Source organism: Amblyomma maculatum, chromosome 6 (assembly GCF_055883805.1).
Source record: "Amblyomma maculatum isolate TAMU_Amacu chromosome 6, ASM5588380v1, whole genome shotgun sequence".
In the NCBI taxonomy this organism is placed as follows: domain Eukaryota; kingdom Metazoa; phylum Arthropoda; class Arachnida; order Ixodida; family Ixodidae; genus Amblyomma; species Amblyomma maculatum.
Window position 1 is genome coordinate 108614419 of NC_139349.1, and position 18524 is coordinate 108632942.

General features: G+C 46.7%; 1 protein-coding gene across 2 annotated transcripts; it reads right to left on the minus strand.

The window, feature by feature from the left end:
- Positions 1-831: 831 nt before the first annotated feature.
- On the minus strand, positions 832-18519 carry Nacalpha (nascent polypeptide associated complex protein alpha subunit). Of its 2 annotated transcripts, none has more exons than XM_084607253.1 (7): positions 18373-18519; positions 17681-17765; positions 17119-17198; positions 16589-16813; positions 13595-13732; positions 4554-4676; positions 832-1028 (listed from the first exon to the last, which is right to left on the minus strand). In XM_084607253.1, the coding sequence occupies exons 2-7, from the start codon at positions 17748-17750 to the stop codon at positions 1014-1016; spliced, it is 651 nt and encodes a 216-aa protein (XP_084463379.1). In that variant the 5' UTR covers positions 17751-17765; positions 18373-18519; the 3' UTR covers positions 832-1013. The 2 variants fall into 2 exon arrangements, with proteins under 2 accessions (XP_084463379.1, XP_084463380.1); XM_084607254.1 differs by lacking the exon at positions 18373-18519 and adding an exon at positions 18076-18294.
- Between the last annotated feature and the right edge of the window lie 5 nt (positions 18520-18524).

Genomic DNA, 18524 nt, shown 5'->3' on the forward strand with positions numbered 1-18524 from the left:
TCTCTTCTAAATAGTGAATTTACTCCAGGGACCTGAAAAAGTTGCCCTTAGTAACAGAGTGTCTCTTGTATACAGTGTTGTTAACATGGCAGACATAGGAAAACCAACCAAACAATTTTCAAATGTCTCTTATAACAGAGTGTCTCTTGTAACGAGATTTAACTATCATAACATACATTTCAATGTAACCATAAAAGCAAAAATTGAAGTCCGTGGTGTTTTGCACATTGAGCTCTTGAACATTACCAGCAGACCATGTCCTAGAACACCAAGCAACAGCATTCACAAAATCCTGTATTTCTGCACCTACAATTTTGACACTGGAATGGCACCGCAAAAACAGAATAATACTGCCATGTTTCACACGGTTGAACAATTGTGGCCAATGTTTTTTCTCCAAATAGCTTGACCTTCACACTTGAAGTTCATGCAAATTTATTTTTATCAGAAGGTAACTTTTTCTTCATTCTTGCATATTCACTTCAAAACAATCCCAATACCTCTATTGTGCTTTCATAAATTCTTGTGTGTTACTACCTTCCAACTGGGTGTGCATGTAAAAATTACTGCTGTTTTACATTACAATGCTAATACTGTATTCAATTCCATGTCATTTAGGCGCAAAACTACCTCACCTCAATAAAAATGATAAACTGCACATGCAAAGGTTAGGGCAGTTGAGTCGACTTTTAAAAAAATCCTCCTTCATCAGTTGTGGGCTCATTGCATCAGGCAATCAATAGTCACCTACCTACCATATTTGTGGAGGTGTAAGCATCCAATGACAAGGTGGCACAGTAGAAGTCACTGTGGAGCCCAAGAAACGCAACATTGGTTTCACAATTTACTGTAACTTTTCACAACACTGTAAATGGGGACAGGGCTCTGCCAATAAGACGCCATTTTTTTTATGGCAGAGTGAAGACCGACCCGCCTGGCTTTCATATTTGTACATCTTTACATGAGGCAGGCGAAAGTTTCCATAGACGGCTGCTCAAGTCTTGAACACACTGCTACATCGTTAGTTCCTGTAAAGAAAGAAGAAGAATGTAAGCGACATGTCAAAACTGCCTTTCCAGTTTTTCCCAGCTATATACTATATAAGGCCTGTTAACTAATTACTAGCTCCTTTTGAAGCCCACATTAGCCAGCGATACCCGCAACTCCCTTATGCAAGGTAAGTATTGCAGTTTCTACAGTTCTTCCCCTCGGATAATGCCAATAGTTTGCACAAGTCTCCAGCTCATAAAACTGAAACTCAGACACTTGATTTCCAAGTAAAGTCTACAAACCCTACTTGCACTTTAGTAAAAGAAACGTGCCATATTAGCAACAAAGTGCACCTCGCATCATTTACACCAATGTGCTGCTAAAGCTTACTACACTCAACAATGATTTCAAATGCATACTAGAGGGACCAACTTCAAATTAGCAGAGGCTGGCACAACAATTAGTACTTCATCGCCAATACAGTCGCATACCACCACGGCAATGACTGCCTAGCCATATGCTCCACATGGTGGTGCAGCAACGATAGGACGCATCCCCGGAATTATACCCTGTGTTTCAGAAAATCTGGCCACTAATTTTTAAAAACAGGCTTTTTGGAGTAGTACAATGATTGTGCCTGCAGCACCGTAATACAGTCGAACCCGGATATATCGAAATCGAAGGGGATCGTGAAATAGTTCGATATATGGATAATTCGATATACAGAAATCGGCTTGTGACGGCATTTACGATGCGAAAAAAACGATACCATATTTGTCGCATAATCAACCCACTCGCATAATGAACCCACCCTCCACTTTTGCACTAGAGAATTTGAAAAAAAAAAAAGCGTTAAGGCCAGCTCGCTCACATGCAAGCGATTGAGCGATCTCAGCGACGAGCGGCAGCGACAGAGCGAAAATTTTAAAACTTGTTGGAACTGCGTCCCTCTCGCCGCTCGAGCCACCGCGGCAGCTCAAAACAAGGTTTCTGTGTCGCCCGCCGCCGCGCGGCAGAAATCGCGAGCATTTTCGCTTGCATGTGGACGGCGCGCGTCAGTCGGTTTCGGTCGTCTCATCCACAGCTCATTGGCAGCGTGCCAAGATGCTGCGCAGCGATAACGTCAGGGCGCGTTTATCTTTTGATCGCTCCTGCGGTGGCGGGGAGCGAACTTGGTGGAGTGCCCGTGATGGCTTGATTGCACAAGCCACGCCGCGCTTGGGGCGGGCGTCATGATCGCAGCAGCTGACCGCGTGCTTTCGCCGATTCATACATGCAAGGATAAACGATAAAAAAAAAAGAATAAAATAAACATCCCCGCAAAAAAAAAAAAAAAAAAAACCCTGCCGCTTCTTAACGTCTGCAGCCGCTATATCTTACGCTACGCCGCTCGTACAGCACAACGATAAAAAAGAATGACTCTCGCAAAAAAAAAAAAAAAAAAAAGAAAAAAAGAGAGAGAGAGAGAGAGAGGGAGAGAGAGCTGTTGCTTCTTAACATCCGCAGGCGCCATAGCCACGTCCGCCGCTGCGCCGCGGTGTCCGACCTCTGTCTGAAAACAGGCTGAGCTGGCTTGGTGCATGCGTAGCGCGTGCTGAAGGAGAGAGATAGCTCAGCAAAAGAATGGGAAAACCCACGCACATGGCTTGCAAAAGTCATGTGTTGGCGCGCGGGAAACGGCAACTGCAGATGCGTGCGCGCCTTTGGGAAATGGGCGGGGCGCTGCCCAGACCAGCCGTCGCCGAACTGTCCCCTCTCATTCCTTTCGCGCGTGGCTTGAAAACGTCACGCGGCTAACGGCCAAAGGTGATGGATCGTCTTTGGGGAAGGTACACTATCCAGTGCGTGGTGCGGAGTTCGATATATCGAACGACCGGTGAAATTGAGTTCGATATATGACGTGGCTTTCCTATACTTTTACATGGGATTTTCAAGGGGATATTTCGTGAGTTCGAGATAACCAAAATTCGATATATCCGGGTTCGATATAACCGGGTTCGACTGTACATGTTAACAAGTTAGCCAGTAAAAACCAATTCCTGACAAACCTTTCACAGTAAAAGCTCGTTAATTTGAACTCCACAAGGAAGAAAGTTCGAATTACAGAATGACCTCAAGAAAGAACTGATAAGGAGCACATGCAATATGGTAAATTTATATGGAAAAGAACTGGCAGCCGATAGGCACCATCGCCTCGGGTTTGTGCAAACGGCATGAACCTGACATACAAGTGAAACCAGAACTAACTAGTTGGCCTATTATCGGAGACTAAGTTGTCTGTTTCGTCAAGCTTTGCTGTTGCAGACACATTAAAGGTGCGAGGTCAACTCCATCATGCAGTTTGGATTTGTGGATGTTTTCACGATCCTTTGCAGTGGCAATTTTTACCTGAACGTGGCCTAACAGATGCGAGACATGTAACAATCGTCCAACGCCATGAATGTTAGCAAGGACAGAGCCAACTGCAGGACTTATCCACATTAATGGGGGTCGAAATAAGCGTTTAATAGCAAGTCACAGAGGTCACACAGAATGGAGAGACTGTAGCCGCCACCACAACCACAATGATCTAGCCTTCAGTGCCACTGGCCACACATTGGTCATGGTGCCGGTTTCACTTTGCCCATTTCTTCCTTAGTTTCACCTGGTTTTATTTGCCGGTTTCACTTTGCCCATTTCTTCCTTAGTTTCACCTGGTTTTATTATTCCTGTTTTAACTATGCCAAACTACCGAGGGGTGTTTCTCTGATCATGTGGCTGGTGCCAGACTGTCAGATAATTAGAATTATCTGTGATGAAAGTGACATGTTCGAATTATCGGGCTTCAATGGAGCTCCACCGTACCAATCAGTGTAGTTCCAATTATCCAAAAATTTTGCATGACTAAGGTTAGAATTGAAAAGCCTTGAGGTAGAGGTCACACTGCATGGAGGCCATTGATTGACGGTACTGGGGGCAATGCTTGCAAGCGTGGGTTCCAGTATGTCTGTAACTTGGCATGAAGTAGGCAGAATTTGTTTTCCCACATTGCTGAGGAATCATGTTTTTGAAATTCTAAAGGATGATACGGCTATTACTAGCAGCTGGCTACAAGTATGACAAACCAGGGGCTAGCTGTAACAGTTATAAAGTTAATTACCAGGAATAATTTGTCTGGCCCAATAAGTTAACTTTATTGACCTCTTTTATGATGTTTGCCAACACTATTATGATGCTGCGTAAGCGGTTTTCATTGTTTCAAAAGCCTATTTTAAAAATTAGTGGCCGGCTTCCTGAAACCCCTGGTTTACTAAAACAAAATTTAACCCATCAAGCTTCAAATAAAAGCAACTTGTCAAACTTCGTATTAGGCAAGTTCCGACCATCATCATAAAAAAAAACTTTTCCAAGGAAAAATTAGATATCCCAAGCAACATTATTTAGTAAGGAATAGCACACACAAATAAGTTAAAGCTTAAATCTCGAGATATCACTCAAATATTGAATGTACTTGCTCATCACACCTTACCCTGTGCAATTCCAGATGTTCACTTGTTTTTTTTTTTTAAAAGTCACCCACTCACCATGATTGCGTTGACGATGTCATTGTTGTTATTCTTGAGCGCCCTCACTGCTTTCACACGCGACACGTTGGCTTGTGACATGACCAGTTCAATGTCCTTGCTCTCCACGCCTGCCTCGTCAACCTGAAGGAGAAAAGAAAGCATTAAATATGCACACTCCCCACAAAGGAAATTATGCAGCCTGTGTGACAGCAGTGAAATATGCTACTTGCTCCAACGCTCAACTAAAGAGAAAATTTTAATGAAGTTTTTTGGGCAACAAATAATTCCAGCAGGCAACCTCATTTACCGTATAAACCCGTGTATGGGCCGCACCCCCTATTTAAAAATAAAAAATCAGTGTAAGGGCCGTCCTCAAACTTTTCATGACGCACGCGGAAATAGTCTTCAAAATGCACGCGCACGGGAGCTGCCAGATGCTGCCCACGGATGGCGCCCGCAGTTGCGTGTCATTATCATTATCATATTTTCCCTATGCTGCGAGCTTCCACAATCCATATCGGCATCGGTACCGCCAGCTCCGGCCACCCCGTCTTCATTTTGCGACTTCCGCGGTTACTTGACGGATAGAGTTAAACAACACCTGTGCAGTATCCGCACTGACATGGCAGTCATACAGGGCGGCCTCATCGGCATGCTGCAAACCTGGATGTGCGTCAACCAGCTCTTTAAGGTTGAATTCCAAAGGCAGTACTCTGAATGGATAGCAATCGGCAGTCACGACTAGGCGCCGACCGGCGACTCAAGATGGCACCGTTCGCAACTGTGCTTGGCTGTTTTTTATTTCGCGTAGAACTTCGTGCCTATCAACATTGTATCCCGAAGTTCCAAGGTGACCGGGATTTCAAAGAGTTTAGATGGGACTCAACGAATTGTGGGGTGAACAGAGCACAGCGCCAGCTTGAAGTCTAAAAACTCCTCGATTGACGATTGAATGCTAAATAAATGCCGCACATTCACTAAGTGGTCTGTACTTAAAAAAATGTTTTTTTTTTTTGAGTGTCACGTGTATGGGCCGCACCCCTAAAATTGGCCCTCAAATCCAAAGAGGGTGCCCTTACACACGTTTATACGATACTAGACTTCTTGGCACTGTGAGCTACTACTGTGCTGCGCAGATGGTACTGCCGAGACCACTTATAACGGCCACAGTTACAGTTGAATCCCGCCACAACGAATACCGCCACAACGAAATTTCCGCGACAACGAATAATTTTTTATTCCCCGCGAGTATCCTATAAGAATTAATGGCCTAAATTTCTCTGCACAACGAACCATTTTTGCAGAGCGTTTCCGCTTCAACGAAATTTTCGCGTTCAAAATCGAAACCGAAACTAGTTTTATTGGCGAGAAGTCCAAGTCAAATCCAAAGCCACATTAAGCATGAAATCACGTGATTGCAGTTCCGCCATTTTGGCTTTGTGTCGTGGTCGCGTTGTTCACTCGCTGCCTTTCTCTTCGACAACGACGAGTTTTCATCCGCAGGACACGATGGCAACGCAAGTGAAAAAACGCAAAACTCTTTCCCTTGAGCAAAAAGCTCAAATAATCGCCCAAGCAGAAAGCGGAAGGAAGAAAGCGGCAATTGCTGAAGACTTCGGAATTCCTGCAAGTTCGCTGTCAACGATTCTAGGCAATAAGGACAGCGTGAGAATGGCACTTGCTTCAGGCACATCCTCGAAGCACAAAAAGGTGACGCGGCCCCTCCATGAAGAGTTGGACAAAGCAGTGCATGCGTGGTTTGTGGAAGCACGAGCCAGCAACGTCCCCCTGTCCGGAAGCATCGTCCAGCAGAAAGCCTTGAACTATGCATGCCTACTTGGCATTGATGATTTTAAAGCCAGCATTGGCTGGCTAAACCGTTTCAAGGCCCGCCATAACATCGTTGGAAAAGTGTTGTGCGGCGAGTCAATGTCAGCAGACGTGGACGGAGCAGCTGCTTGGAAGGCGAGTGACATGGCCGGAATTTTAAGCAACTTCGCGCCTGCAGACATTTACAACGCCGACGAGACCGGGCTATTCTACGAGATGTTGCCGGCTAGGACGCTCGACTTCAAGGGGCAGCGCTGTCACGGCGGCAAACACAGCAAAAAACGCATCACAGTGCTGCTTTGCACAAACATGGATGGCTCGGACAAGCGTCCGCCGTTAGTCATAGGCAAAAGTGCCAAGCCGCGCTGTTTTAAGGGGGGACACGGCTCTTTGGCACCGAAAATCGGCCTGAAAATCGGATTTTCAATTTTTTCATTTTCGTATTCCTCGCACTATTCCGCATCTGCACGCAAATTTTCATCCTTATACCCCGCGTATTTATGAAGTTATAGCGATTAAAAAATGCAGTACCACACCCACTGCCCTTTAAATTGTGGACAAACGACACCCAATTTCGATCGCCCGGCGCATGAGAACTACGCGCTCCACCGCGGCGATTTTGGTCTCGTTCGAAAGCGCGCGTTTTCGGCTTATTTTTTCTTTCGGAAAGCAACCCTGTGCGCTCAGCCTTCCCCATAAAAAACAAACAAAAAGATAGCATGCAGCGCGCGCTACTATTGGCCGGTTAAGGCACGTGATCAAAATGGCGTCGTTTGGTTGGTTCCGGCAAGCTAGCCCTGAAATGCGGACTCCCAGTGACGCCATTTTGTCTTTCTGCCGACCACGCTAGTGCAACGCGAGAGTCATGCCAGGCGCGAAGAAGTACCGCTCTTTGCACAAGTTCGGGCGAAAGCAACCAAAGAAACGCGTTAAGGGGAGATGCTACTCGAAGACACTTTTTCTTTAATATTTGACTTAGAGCTATGAAACTCTGGTTAACAATTCAGTTTTTTATGCTGATTTCAAATCTGCAATTAGGTTTATTGTAAGTTGCATAGTTTTTGTTCTGTTTAGTGACAGTGTGTAAAATATACATTCTTTTGCCCCCCTTCTTTGTCATACTAAACTTCATAAACACACATCGTTGATGGCTCATTTTGATCCATATAAACTGTAGAGTGCCAAAAACTAATAATAAAGTACATATTAAGTATGCTAATGACATGAAAAATTTGAACCTGGCAAGTCTACATTGTCAAGACCCCACCATGTGGTAATTATTTTTTTTTTTTTGTAAATATTTGATCAGTATTTATTTTTGAAAAAGATAATGGCACTCCTCATGCCTCAGAGAAAATGTGTGCAAAATTTCATTCAGATATGAGCATCAGAAGTACCAAAAACATGAAGGGCAAATACTGAAAATTGCCCAAAATTGCATTTTGAGAAAAATGCATTTGAAGTTAAAATTGCATGTTTATTTAAAAAAAAGAGCTTCAATTCCGATCAAACTTTGGAACAAATGAAGAAAATTGTCCATAAAGCAGCCACTGGCACTAGAAACTTCCTGCAGCATATGTCGCTCCCTCGTGACCCTTGCGAGTGGACTCTGACATGCGCTTTTTTTCTTCAGTGTGCGGCGATTTGCGTCCGCTTCCGCAGTCAGCTTCAAGGACATTTGTTTCTGCATTGTTATTTCTCTGGATGTGCCAAGCTATGATGCATTGGCCTGTGGAGTCCAATAATTGAGGAAAATTGCACTAGCTGCTCATATCCAATTCCTATAAAACAGGCCGCCACAGCAGCTTTGACGTTGACGGCGAAGCTTTCATCCGAGCTCCCGCTGTCAATCTCTGCTCGCATCCCTGCACGCCATAACTCGCCGCAATCAGTATGTTGTGGAAAGCACACATTGCAGGCAGGCAGAGTTCTCACAGAGTAGTTCAAGAAACGATGCGAGTCTGCGCTTTGCGGCCGGTTCCCGAATAATGGAAGTCCTGAACGCTGGCTTGGGCAAATCGCGCCACCCACAAGAACGTTCACTGCTGCCAAGTCAGTACATCGCAGGCTATTTCCTCACCTTAGAAATGCCCAATCTTTTCTTCCGAGGCACTCACACAATCTAACGCCGCTTCAAATTCCTCGGAGGCATCTGAAACGCTGGAGGGATCGGCGTCGGTTCCACTAGGCCTAACTGCCACAGGTCGAGTTGTCACTGGACGAGCCTTCTCTTTCGATTTTCGCCAACATCCTCTATATTTGTGAACAGAACGGTATTTCACTCCTCGGTGACTGCGCTGGTTCAATTGTGCTTCATCCATGACGAAGATAAAGTTGCCGAACGATCGTCACTCGGAAACGCACCTCGACGTAGCATGGAGCCAGCAAGTGGGCTTCGCCACATGCGCGCGCGCAGCGGCCAATGGCGAGGCTCGATTCGTACCACGTGATTTAAAAACCAGTCGCAGCGCTTGAAAAACGCGACGTAGGCATGCTTTTTTTTATTATTGCTTGTGTTTTAGACGCCGGGCAACTGTGGTGATTGGGAGAATGCGGCTTGGCTGATCTCCTCACGTGATCCGCAACGGCGATCAACTGCGCTATGCCGACCGCGGGACGCTCGAAGATAGCATACTTTCGGTCATTTAACTGCCACCGTGCGCTCTTTAAACGTAATTTCAGCCCATTTCCTGTTTAAACTCAGCTTTGATTTTTATTTTCATGAAGGTAGAGATATTAAACTTGACAAAACAAGTAAAAACAAAAAATCAGTCATTTTCGAAAAAACCCGCATTTTTCGACCCGCATCTCCCCTTAAGAATGCGACTTCGTTGCATACTGTGCAAGAAGCAAGTGCCAGTGCTGCGGGATTGTGTGACGATCACGTTGCGGGCGGCGACGCTTCTCCGATTCCGCTGGACAACGGCGCCGTTCTTCGTGCCGACTGCAGTCGTGTACGTATTGATACCGCGCCTGTCACTAACAGTGACATAACTCAAGTGAGTGCCCGTGAGCAGGCTACGCTTGATAGACTGGTATCGACGCCGGCGACGGCACGAAAGACCGCGCTGTTCGCCGATGCAAGTGGTGCGTCCGCAGAGTCAGATGCGGACGGAACAGCCTCCTATGCGGTAATTGACCTCAGCATTGTGAATATCCTTCTGGATGCCGTGCGGTGCAAAACGTGTCGTGGATGCGTGCGTTTAATTACCAGCGACCGGAGCTATGGCCTCGCCGTAAAACTGATCGTGCTGTGCGACAACTGCGGTGAGATTGCGGCCGAGTGGAACTCGCGGAGGGTTGACGGCGAGAAAAGGTGCAATCCTTTTGAGCTGAATATTCTGGCTAGTCGAGCAATGCTGTCGACCGGTAACGGCCAGACAGCAATGAACGATATCTTTTCGGCGATGGGGTTGTCGCGGCGCGGGATGCACAACAAGACGTTTCAACGGCATCTGAAGAACACACTGCAACCCGCTGCTACCCGAGCCGCCACGACCGCTATGGCACAAGCCGCGCAGGCAGTGGCGAAGGTCTACGATGACTTGTGTTTTGGGCATAGGGGGAACATTGCCGTGTGCTACGACGGCACATGGATGACGCGCGGACACTCATCACATATAGGCGTCGGTGCCGTGGTGGAACTCTTCACTGGTTACGTGCTTGATTATGTGGTGTTGTCAAACTTTTGTCTGGGCTGCGAAATTGGTCCCAAGCCAAACACTGACGGCTACGAACTTTGGAAATCACGCCACCAGTGCCAAAAAAACACCAACTCCAAGGCTGGTCAAATGGAAGTAGAGGCTGGCAAAATTCTGTTTGAAAGATCTCTGCAGCGCCACAACATGCGCTACACAACCATGCTATGCGATGGGGACAGTCGCACGTTCAGTGCTCTTAAAGATGCTGCAATCTATGGCTACATTGAAATAGTCAAAGAGGACTGCATAAATCACGTGCACAAGCGTATGGGAGCAGCTTTGCGCAACCTCTTGCAGAGACACAAGGGTGCAGGGAAGCAAAGTCTTGGCGGCAGAGGAAGGCTGACAGCTGATCTAGTTGACAAGCTGGCAATATATTATGGCCGAGCGCTTCGATCAAATGTAGGTGATGTGGATGCCATGCAGCGAGCTGTGATGGCGACATATTACCACATCACATCTACTGATGACTGCCCCAAACACAGTTTGTGTCCTACCGGTGAGAAGTCATGGTGCCGCCACAACGCTGCAAAGGCAAAAGAGGAGCCTGCACCAAAGCACAATTACAGTCTGCCAAGAGATGTGGCTGATGCTCTTTTGCCTGTTTATAGTCGTTTATCAGAGAAGAGCCTGCTGCAGAGGTGCATTCGGGGGAAGACCCAGAACTCGAACGAAAGCTTCCACTCGGTCATCTGGACCTTGATCCACAAAGAGCGGCACTCATCACTGTTTGCTGTGGAAGCAGCCACAGCAGAAGCTGTGCTGCGCTTCAATGCCGGCTGCAAGCATACAGCAGCAGCAATTCTGCAAGAATGCAGTACAAATGTGACAGCAACTGGGTCCAGGAGAGCTGAAGAAAAGGACTTGCACCGTAGCGTACGTTCTGCAAAGAAGCGGGCGGCTTCGCTTGGCGTTGCTAAAACAGAAAAAAGAAAACACCGCGACAGCATGCACCCCGACTATGCTCCTGGTGCATTTTAATAGCATGAGGTCTTTGGGGTTGCCCTTCCTGATTAAATGCCGTGAGGCTTGAGTGCTTCCGACAATCCCCCAATTTTGGTAGTGTTGCATTTTTTAAAGATCAATATCTCTGGTCCTGTTCTTGCTATTGCTTTAAAAATTTTTTTTCTAGAAAGGGAATCCTGCGAGTCTCATGAAACCAAGGTAAATGCAGTGACGACAAAAGAAAATTTGCTGAGAAGGTTATGTTGTCTTCGGTACCCAAATGGAATTTTCCTTTCAAGCGTTTCCTATTGCGTAACTTTGGCTCAAATTGGCATAGGCCATTAATTTTCGCTTCAGATCACTTTCCACCTGTTTCTGATCTTGTTGACATATCAATCATTGACATAATTTACACCTACATGCTGTGAAGTGTTTTTCCTCGTTTTCTCAAAACTGCAATTTTGAGGGTGCTGCAATTTTGGAGGAGAGATATCTCTTAGTCTATTTGTGCTATAGCTCTCATTCTTGTCTTGTTAGAAAGAGAAAACCTTCGACAGTGCCGTAGGACAAAAATATGTACAGTTATTATGCGGCAACATTTACCGAATTAATTATCAATCTTAGGTGCCAACCTGGGCTTTTATTCATAAAAGTTTGACTTATTGTAACTTTGGTTCAAATTCTTCTACCACGTTAATTCATGACTAGCGGCACTCTACGATCCTTCTAGATCACTCTGGCAGGGCTATTCTCCTCATGCCATAAAGTGTTTAGTAATTAACTCACCTCCAAACGAAGAACATGAATTAGGGATTATTTTGAAAGCTATTTCATCTACAAGAAAACTAATCAGATATTTGGAATCAGCATGCAAAAGTACATTAATGGTGCAAGTTTCAGTCAGATCCACCCATAAATAAGGAAAAAAGTTTTAAGAGGGGTGTCCCCCCTTAAGAGAACTCGTAGCCTACCTGTGCAGTACAAGGCGAACAACAAGTCATGGATGACCCGCGCTATTTTCACCGAGTGGATGATGGCATTCGACCGCGACATGAAGCGGCAGGGCCGTAAAGTTTGCTTGCTTTTGGACAAATGTTCAGCGCATCACTCCGACGAAGTCAAGCTCACTAACACGGAGCTGAGGTTTTTCCCTCCCAATTGCACGTCTGTCTTACAGCCTCTCGATTAGGGCGTGATTCTTAGCCTGAAGCGCGCTTACCGCGGGAGGTTAATTCAGCGGCTGCTTTTTAACACTGAAACCGGCCGAGACACGAAGGTGGACTTGTACGCGGCACTGCAGATTATGTCTGCTGCCTGGAGCACACTGGGGCGCTCAGCAATTGTGAACTGTTTCAGGCACGCCGGATTTGCCGAAGGTCGACCCGTACACTCTGCTGGCCTAACACCAGGCGTTACAGACGACGACGAAGAGGCGTCACCGGCTCCGGGGCGCGGCCGCCTGGAAAACGCTGGGAGAAATAGGAACCGTGCCGCCTAATCTCGAGCTCGACGAATACATCGGCGCTGACGCTTGTGTTGTTGTTCACGAAGATGTGAGTGATGAGCAGATCATAAAAGCTGCCCGGAATGATAAGGACTCTTCCGATGAAGAAGACGACGACGTACAGGAAGCGCCGGCTGCGGCAACTGCCGTACAGGTGATGGACGCTTTTGATGTCATCAGGAATTTCGTTGCTGTCCGAGACGACGATGTTGCAATGGGTTTGCTGACCGAGTGCGAAAATCGCGTGACGGCGTTGCTCGCCGTGAAGCGTAAGCAAACCAAGCTTACAGATTTTTGGCATTAAACGCCTTTGCTGCTGCTTGGGCAATTCTTTCTGCGTTTCACGTCAAATTTTTGCGATAACGAAGTTCCGCGAGAACGAATTTTTTTTCGTGCACCGTGAATTTTGTTGTAGCGGGATTCAACTGTATAAACAAACGCTTGCTTATTGCGAAAGAGGGTGGGGTTACTGTCAAAACATGTGTTAGGGCTATGACTGCGTCTCAGACAAAGTGAACAATCATGCCGCTCGATTATAATGAACAGAGAGACCCGGAGAGTTGCCACCGCAGACAAAAGATGTGCGCTACTCTCTGATGCCGAGACCGAACAGCATTGCCAGGTCCTGTACCACCCCCCCCCCCCCCCGCCCCCTCCAAATAAAGTGTCGACCTACTCATAAAGCAGGCTACAATGATCACCAGAGTATGCATGTACCTCAGTTGAATACAGAGTCATTGACGAAACAGAAGAAATGGCCTTTTTGCCAAAATTTGGCTCTTCAGGCTGAAATAAGGCAAATCCACTTATTGCAAACATTGGATACAATGAACAGGTCAAGTTTTTATAAGTGGGTTCGACTGTATGTGATGATTAAAATCCTTGCATTCTACTCAACTTCCCGTAGTAAGGTAAGCAACGCTACTTCATTCAGCCACCCCAACTCTATTCACACTGTTACGGTAAGAACAGATTCCCGACGCACCAATTCAGCTCACAGCAGTCTGCAACATAAGGCGCACGTTGCATTCAACTCAGCATGACAAATAGCGAGTAGATGAGCATCATTAGGCACAAACCTCCTCCTCTTCCTCGGACTCTTCTTCAATGGGCTGAGACACTGCAGCCTGTGCTGGTTCACCCATTGCTGCACCTGCATCTGGAGCCTTGAACTTCTCGGCAGCTGCCATCTGGGCCTGCTGGCTCAGGTCCTCAATCTGGGCAGGACAAAGATAAATCTGGTTAGTGCTCAAAAAACCAAACTCAGTCAACAAAAACACACCACCTGAACAGCATCTGCAAACATAGTACAGTTGAATCCCGCCACAACGAATAATTTCTTATTCCCCGTCAGTATCCCATAGGAATTAATGGCATAAATTTTCTGAACAAGCCATCTTTGCGGCGCTTTTCTGCTTCAACAAAATTTTCGCAAGCAAAATCGAAACCAAGATACGTTTTACTGGCTACACAGAAGTCAAAGTCAAATCCAAAGCCACAGTTGGCACGTAATCACGTAATTGTATTTTCACCAGTTCTGCCATTCTGGTCATGTTCTGTGATCGCGTCGCTCACTGCCTGTGCCTACGCCGACAACCAGCTTTCATCTGCGGGACAAGATGTCAACGCAAGTCCTTTCGCTCAAGCAGAAAGTGCAAATAATCGTCCAAGCAGAAAGAGGAAGGAAGAAAGCGGCCATCGCTAAAGACTTTGGAATTGCTGCAAGTTCACTATCCACGAGAAACAAAGGAAACCTAAAGAAGGCACTTGCTTCGGGCACATCCTTGAAGCACAAAAAGGTTACGCAGCTGCTTTATGAAGAGCTGGACAAAGCAGCGTATGTGTGGTTAATTGGAGTACAAGCGAAGAACTTCCTCCTAAGCGGAAGCATCGTCCAGCAGAAAGCTGTGAGCTATGCGTGCCTACCCGGCTTTGAAGGATGGCAGGGAAGTGTTGTTTGTGTTGGACAACTGCCCCGGCCTCAGAAAAATCAGCAACTTGGAGGCAGTTATGCTGGAGTTCCTGCCAGCAAATATCCGTGCTCCAGCCGATGGACTAAGGAGTAATTGAGGCTGCTCGCAAATTCTAGAGGAAGAGCCTCCTGCACTGAATTTTGTATTCTTACGACAGCGGTAAGAGGTATGAAATACATTTACTGGATGCCTGATCGCCGAAGCCTGGCGACAAGTCCGTCCACTCACAATTTCGAATTGCTTCACACACGCGGGCTTTTCCCCCAGCGAGAGATCGCTTGAACCAGACATCGATGAGTTCAGTGCCTGCGACTACTTTGCAACGAAGTTTGCAAAGCTACTCGTTGCGCCAGCGATGCTGAAGTCAAAGCCATCACCTTTGAAGAGTATGCGCTATATGAAGCGGGCGTGCCTGTTACTAGAATGCTGTTCGACACCGATACTGTCGAAATGGCAGTGAATGAAGGTAATGATCAGGCTGACGAAGAACCTAGAGAAGAGCAGACCACTGTAGAAACAAGAAACCTGCTTCGCTTGCTCCGCAACAAAGTTGAATGTGGCTGCGGCGACCAACGGCTTATGCGATGCGTCCAGCAGTTCGAAGACACTTTTGTTGGGCCGAATGCTACAGCGAAACAAGCAGGCATCACCTAGTTTTTCTGCCAAAATAATAAAATTCAGTTTTCTCAGAGAATTCTTTTGCATTTATTACAAAAGCTCCCCTTGTGCAGTGGAGCATTTGTGAACAGTGCTGGTTGCTGGTTGTTACTGGCTCTTTCAATGACCCGTTGACAGAAATTGGCATTTTGCATACTCCGCTTATCTCAAAATTTTCCCCAAATTTTACAACTTAGACTTAATGAGGGTTTACTGTATAGAGAAATATGGGAAACAGTGGCATAAAAGCCCATTCAGAAGATCCAAAAATTTTGCACATGTACAGAATGCACTGAGAGATTCCACTCTATCCGGCAGGCCATCCCACACTTTTCCAAAATTTAAGAACATCACACTTCTACTCTGCAGAAATTTAAGCGACACCTGTTCAGCACAGCCATGGAACCTAGGCAAACCCCATACCCTCAGAAAAATTTATAATAGGTATAATCGCCCGGTTCTTCAGTGTGAACACGGAACCCGTAGGGGATCCGAAACGTCAACCATCTATTGACAAGTGGTCAGTGACCCTACAGATTTTTCGACGGGGCACTTTGGATCACTAAAATGTGATGCGAAAGCCTCTATCACGCAGTGGTCCGAAGCCCACCACTACAGCACCTTTTTCTCTGTTTTCACTCCCACCTGCGCGATGACACAATAGCAGAAGCTACCAGCCAACATGTGAAGCCCTGCTTTAACAGAGCCGTATGAATGTGCCTGCGTGGCCTAGGGATAATGTAAATACAAGGGTCTTGGCAGGCTGATTCTGATATCACCCTCCCATATGAAAGGAGGGGCCAGAGTTGGCAGCTCCCTGCCAAATGTAATGTCAGGAAGCCTTACACCCAGTTAGTGCTCGGCAATGTCAACTGCCAGCTACCACCTCCCACGCAAACAAAAGCGTTACGGACGGACAGACACAATCTGCGAGCATGAGCCATTAAAGGATATCGCTTTAAAAATCGACAATTCACCTATTGACCATTGCTCCTGCTGCTTATAACAGGTTGCCAAGAGAAGCTGTTCCCACCAGTGCTGTGAAAATAAGGCACATGAAAGGCCAGACATAGAAGAGAGTAGATGGCTCGCTTTCCTGGAAAAACACTGCAATAAGCGACATCATTTGCTGATCCCCTTTCCATACACAAACCTAGCGGTACAGACATGAAATGTGGGAGGTGAAGTCTTCAGCTGATGTGACCATACCCATTTGCTAATGTCACACCTTTGTCACATCTCATAAAATGGGACTTGCTAATGTCGCACCTTTTCATTAAATGGGCCCCTCCACCTTGGAAAGGTATCAGAAAAATCTGAACCTAATGGCAGATTTCACCTGCAATTTGACTTGGCAACATTCGAGAAATGTTGGACTTGCACAGTTCTACTTTCAAGTAATAGGCAGTCCAGCACACAAGCTCACGTCACTGCAAAGCATACCTTGGCCTCCCCGAAGACGATGTAGGTGTCTGACGCGGGGCTCTTGTAGACGTCTGGCTTGGTAATGACAAAGAGGATGTTCTTGGACTTGCGAATCGTAACCCGGCAAACGCCCTGCACCTGCTTCAGGCCGAGCTTGGACATCAGCTTGCGTGCCTTCTTCTCGCTCCGGCTCTGCTTGGCCTTGCTGACCAGCTCCTCAGTGATGCCGGCAGCCTGCGCAATCTGCCACAGGGACACCACAAGCAAAGTCAGCATGGCGCAGGAGAAAAGTACACAAGAAAGGCACCCATGTCTACTTCAGTAACTCTAGGGATCAGAGAGAGACTACGGTGGGGGGCTCCGGAAATTTCGACCACCTGGAGTTCTTTACCATGCACTGAAATCACACAGCGTATGGTTGCCTTGCTTTTTGCCTCCACTGAAAAGCGACCACCACAGACGGAATTTGAAGAAATACTGCATAATTACAGCTACATGCACAGTACTGCAGCGTTGGCGGTGACAGCAATTTGCCTCAGTTTCCTCACCTGGCTTTGTCCAGTTGCCTTTGCAAGGTCATCATCAAGGTCTGGCGCTGTGTCATCACTGCCGGAGTCTGTATCGCTGGCTGAAAATGCAAGTTGCTGGTAAGTACAAGTGAAAATGACTTGACGTTGTAAAATCCTTTTCTTGCTAACACAGAACATATGGTGCGGGAGCAACCACATTATGTGCGACACACTAATCCCAAGTACAACTCGAGTTAGGCGAAGTATACTAAAAAAACGGGGGGAAGGGGGAGGGGGCAGTCTTCACTCTGGTGTGCCCATTTTCCACGCAATTCTGACATGCTAGCGAGTTCACCAAACACAGGTGAAAGCAGGCTCGGCCATAGCTTCACTCGTTAATTAAGGACGAGAGCTTTACACCCGCGTCGCAAGACCACTGCAAGCCCGAAGGCAGAAGTGTCATCCAGATCGCATGAAATTGAAAACGAGTCCTTACACCAATATATTCGTAAGAAACAGGCAAAAAAACGGTTGAAGTTCTTAGAAAACGGCCAGGATCGGTCACATAAAGACCCCCCCTAAACACAATAAGCGCACTCACCGTCTTCTACGGTCACTTTGTCCTCAACTTTGGCCTCCCGCTTCGAATCCTGGGTGCTCAGCTCAGGCATGACTTTCTTTTTAGGCTGCGTAAAGAAATTAGAGGCAGCGAGAGTAAATATGCGCAGCAAAAATGCTCAGATACGTCCTATAAGCGGTGAGGCATGATGAATCAACGTCACAGTAAATCTCGGCGAATACGGCGATTCTAGTGCATATCTATTAAATCGATGGTATGAGAAATAGCAAGATGAAAGACTGCCGTACTAGCACTAGTTATTAGGTCAGCGCTATTAGTTATGCTCTGGCGCCGAAGACCACTCAGGAGGGGCCAGCGATACCTAGGGCGCGCCATGCAAATACTGCGGCTGCAACACGCCTACACAAACAACAAACCTGCTAAAGCCATTGTATAAGACGACGATAAATAAAACAGGAATTCTGTGTACTATAACGAGTTAACAACGGGTGAATAGGTCAGTCGTATATTTTGTTCTACAACGCCACAAGCGAGAGAGACTCGAAGGGCCGGCGATGCCTATGACGCGCTGTGCAAACACTGCGGCCGATGAGACAGCCGTTGGAAACTACACTCTCCATGCAAGGCCAATGTGGTCAAAATAGTCGCTAATTAACTACGTGAAGCATTTCATTTCGCTTAAACAACGATGAAATCGGATAGAATTCACTAACCTTGGGCCGGGTTTCAATGAAGGCAGCTCGCGCACGAAAATGTCGCGCAGGGGGGACCTCTCCTGGGCGAAAAAGGCAACTGACTTCTTTCTGTGGCCACAACTAATTTGAGAAACCAAAATGGGCTAGATGCAAAAATGCACTACCAGCAA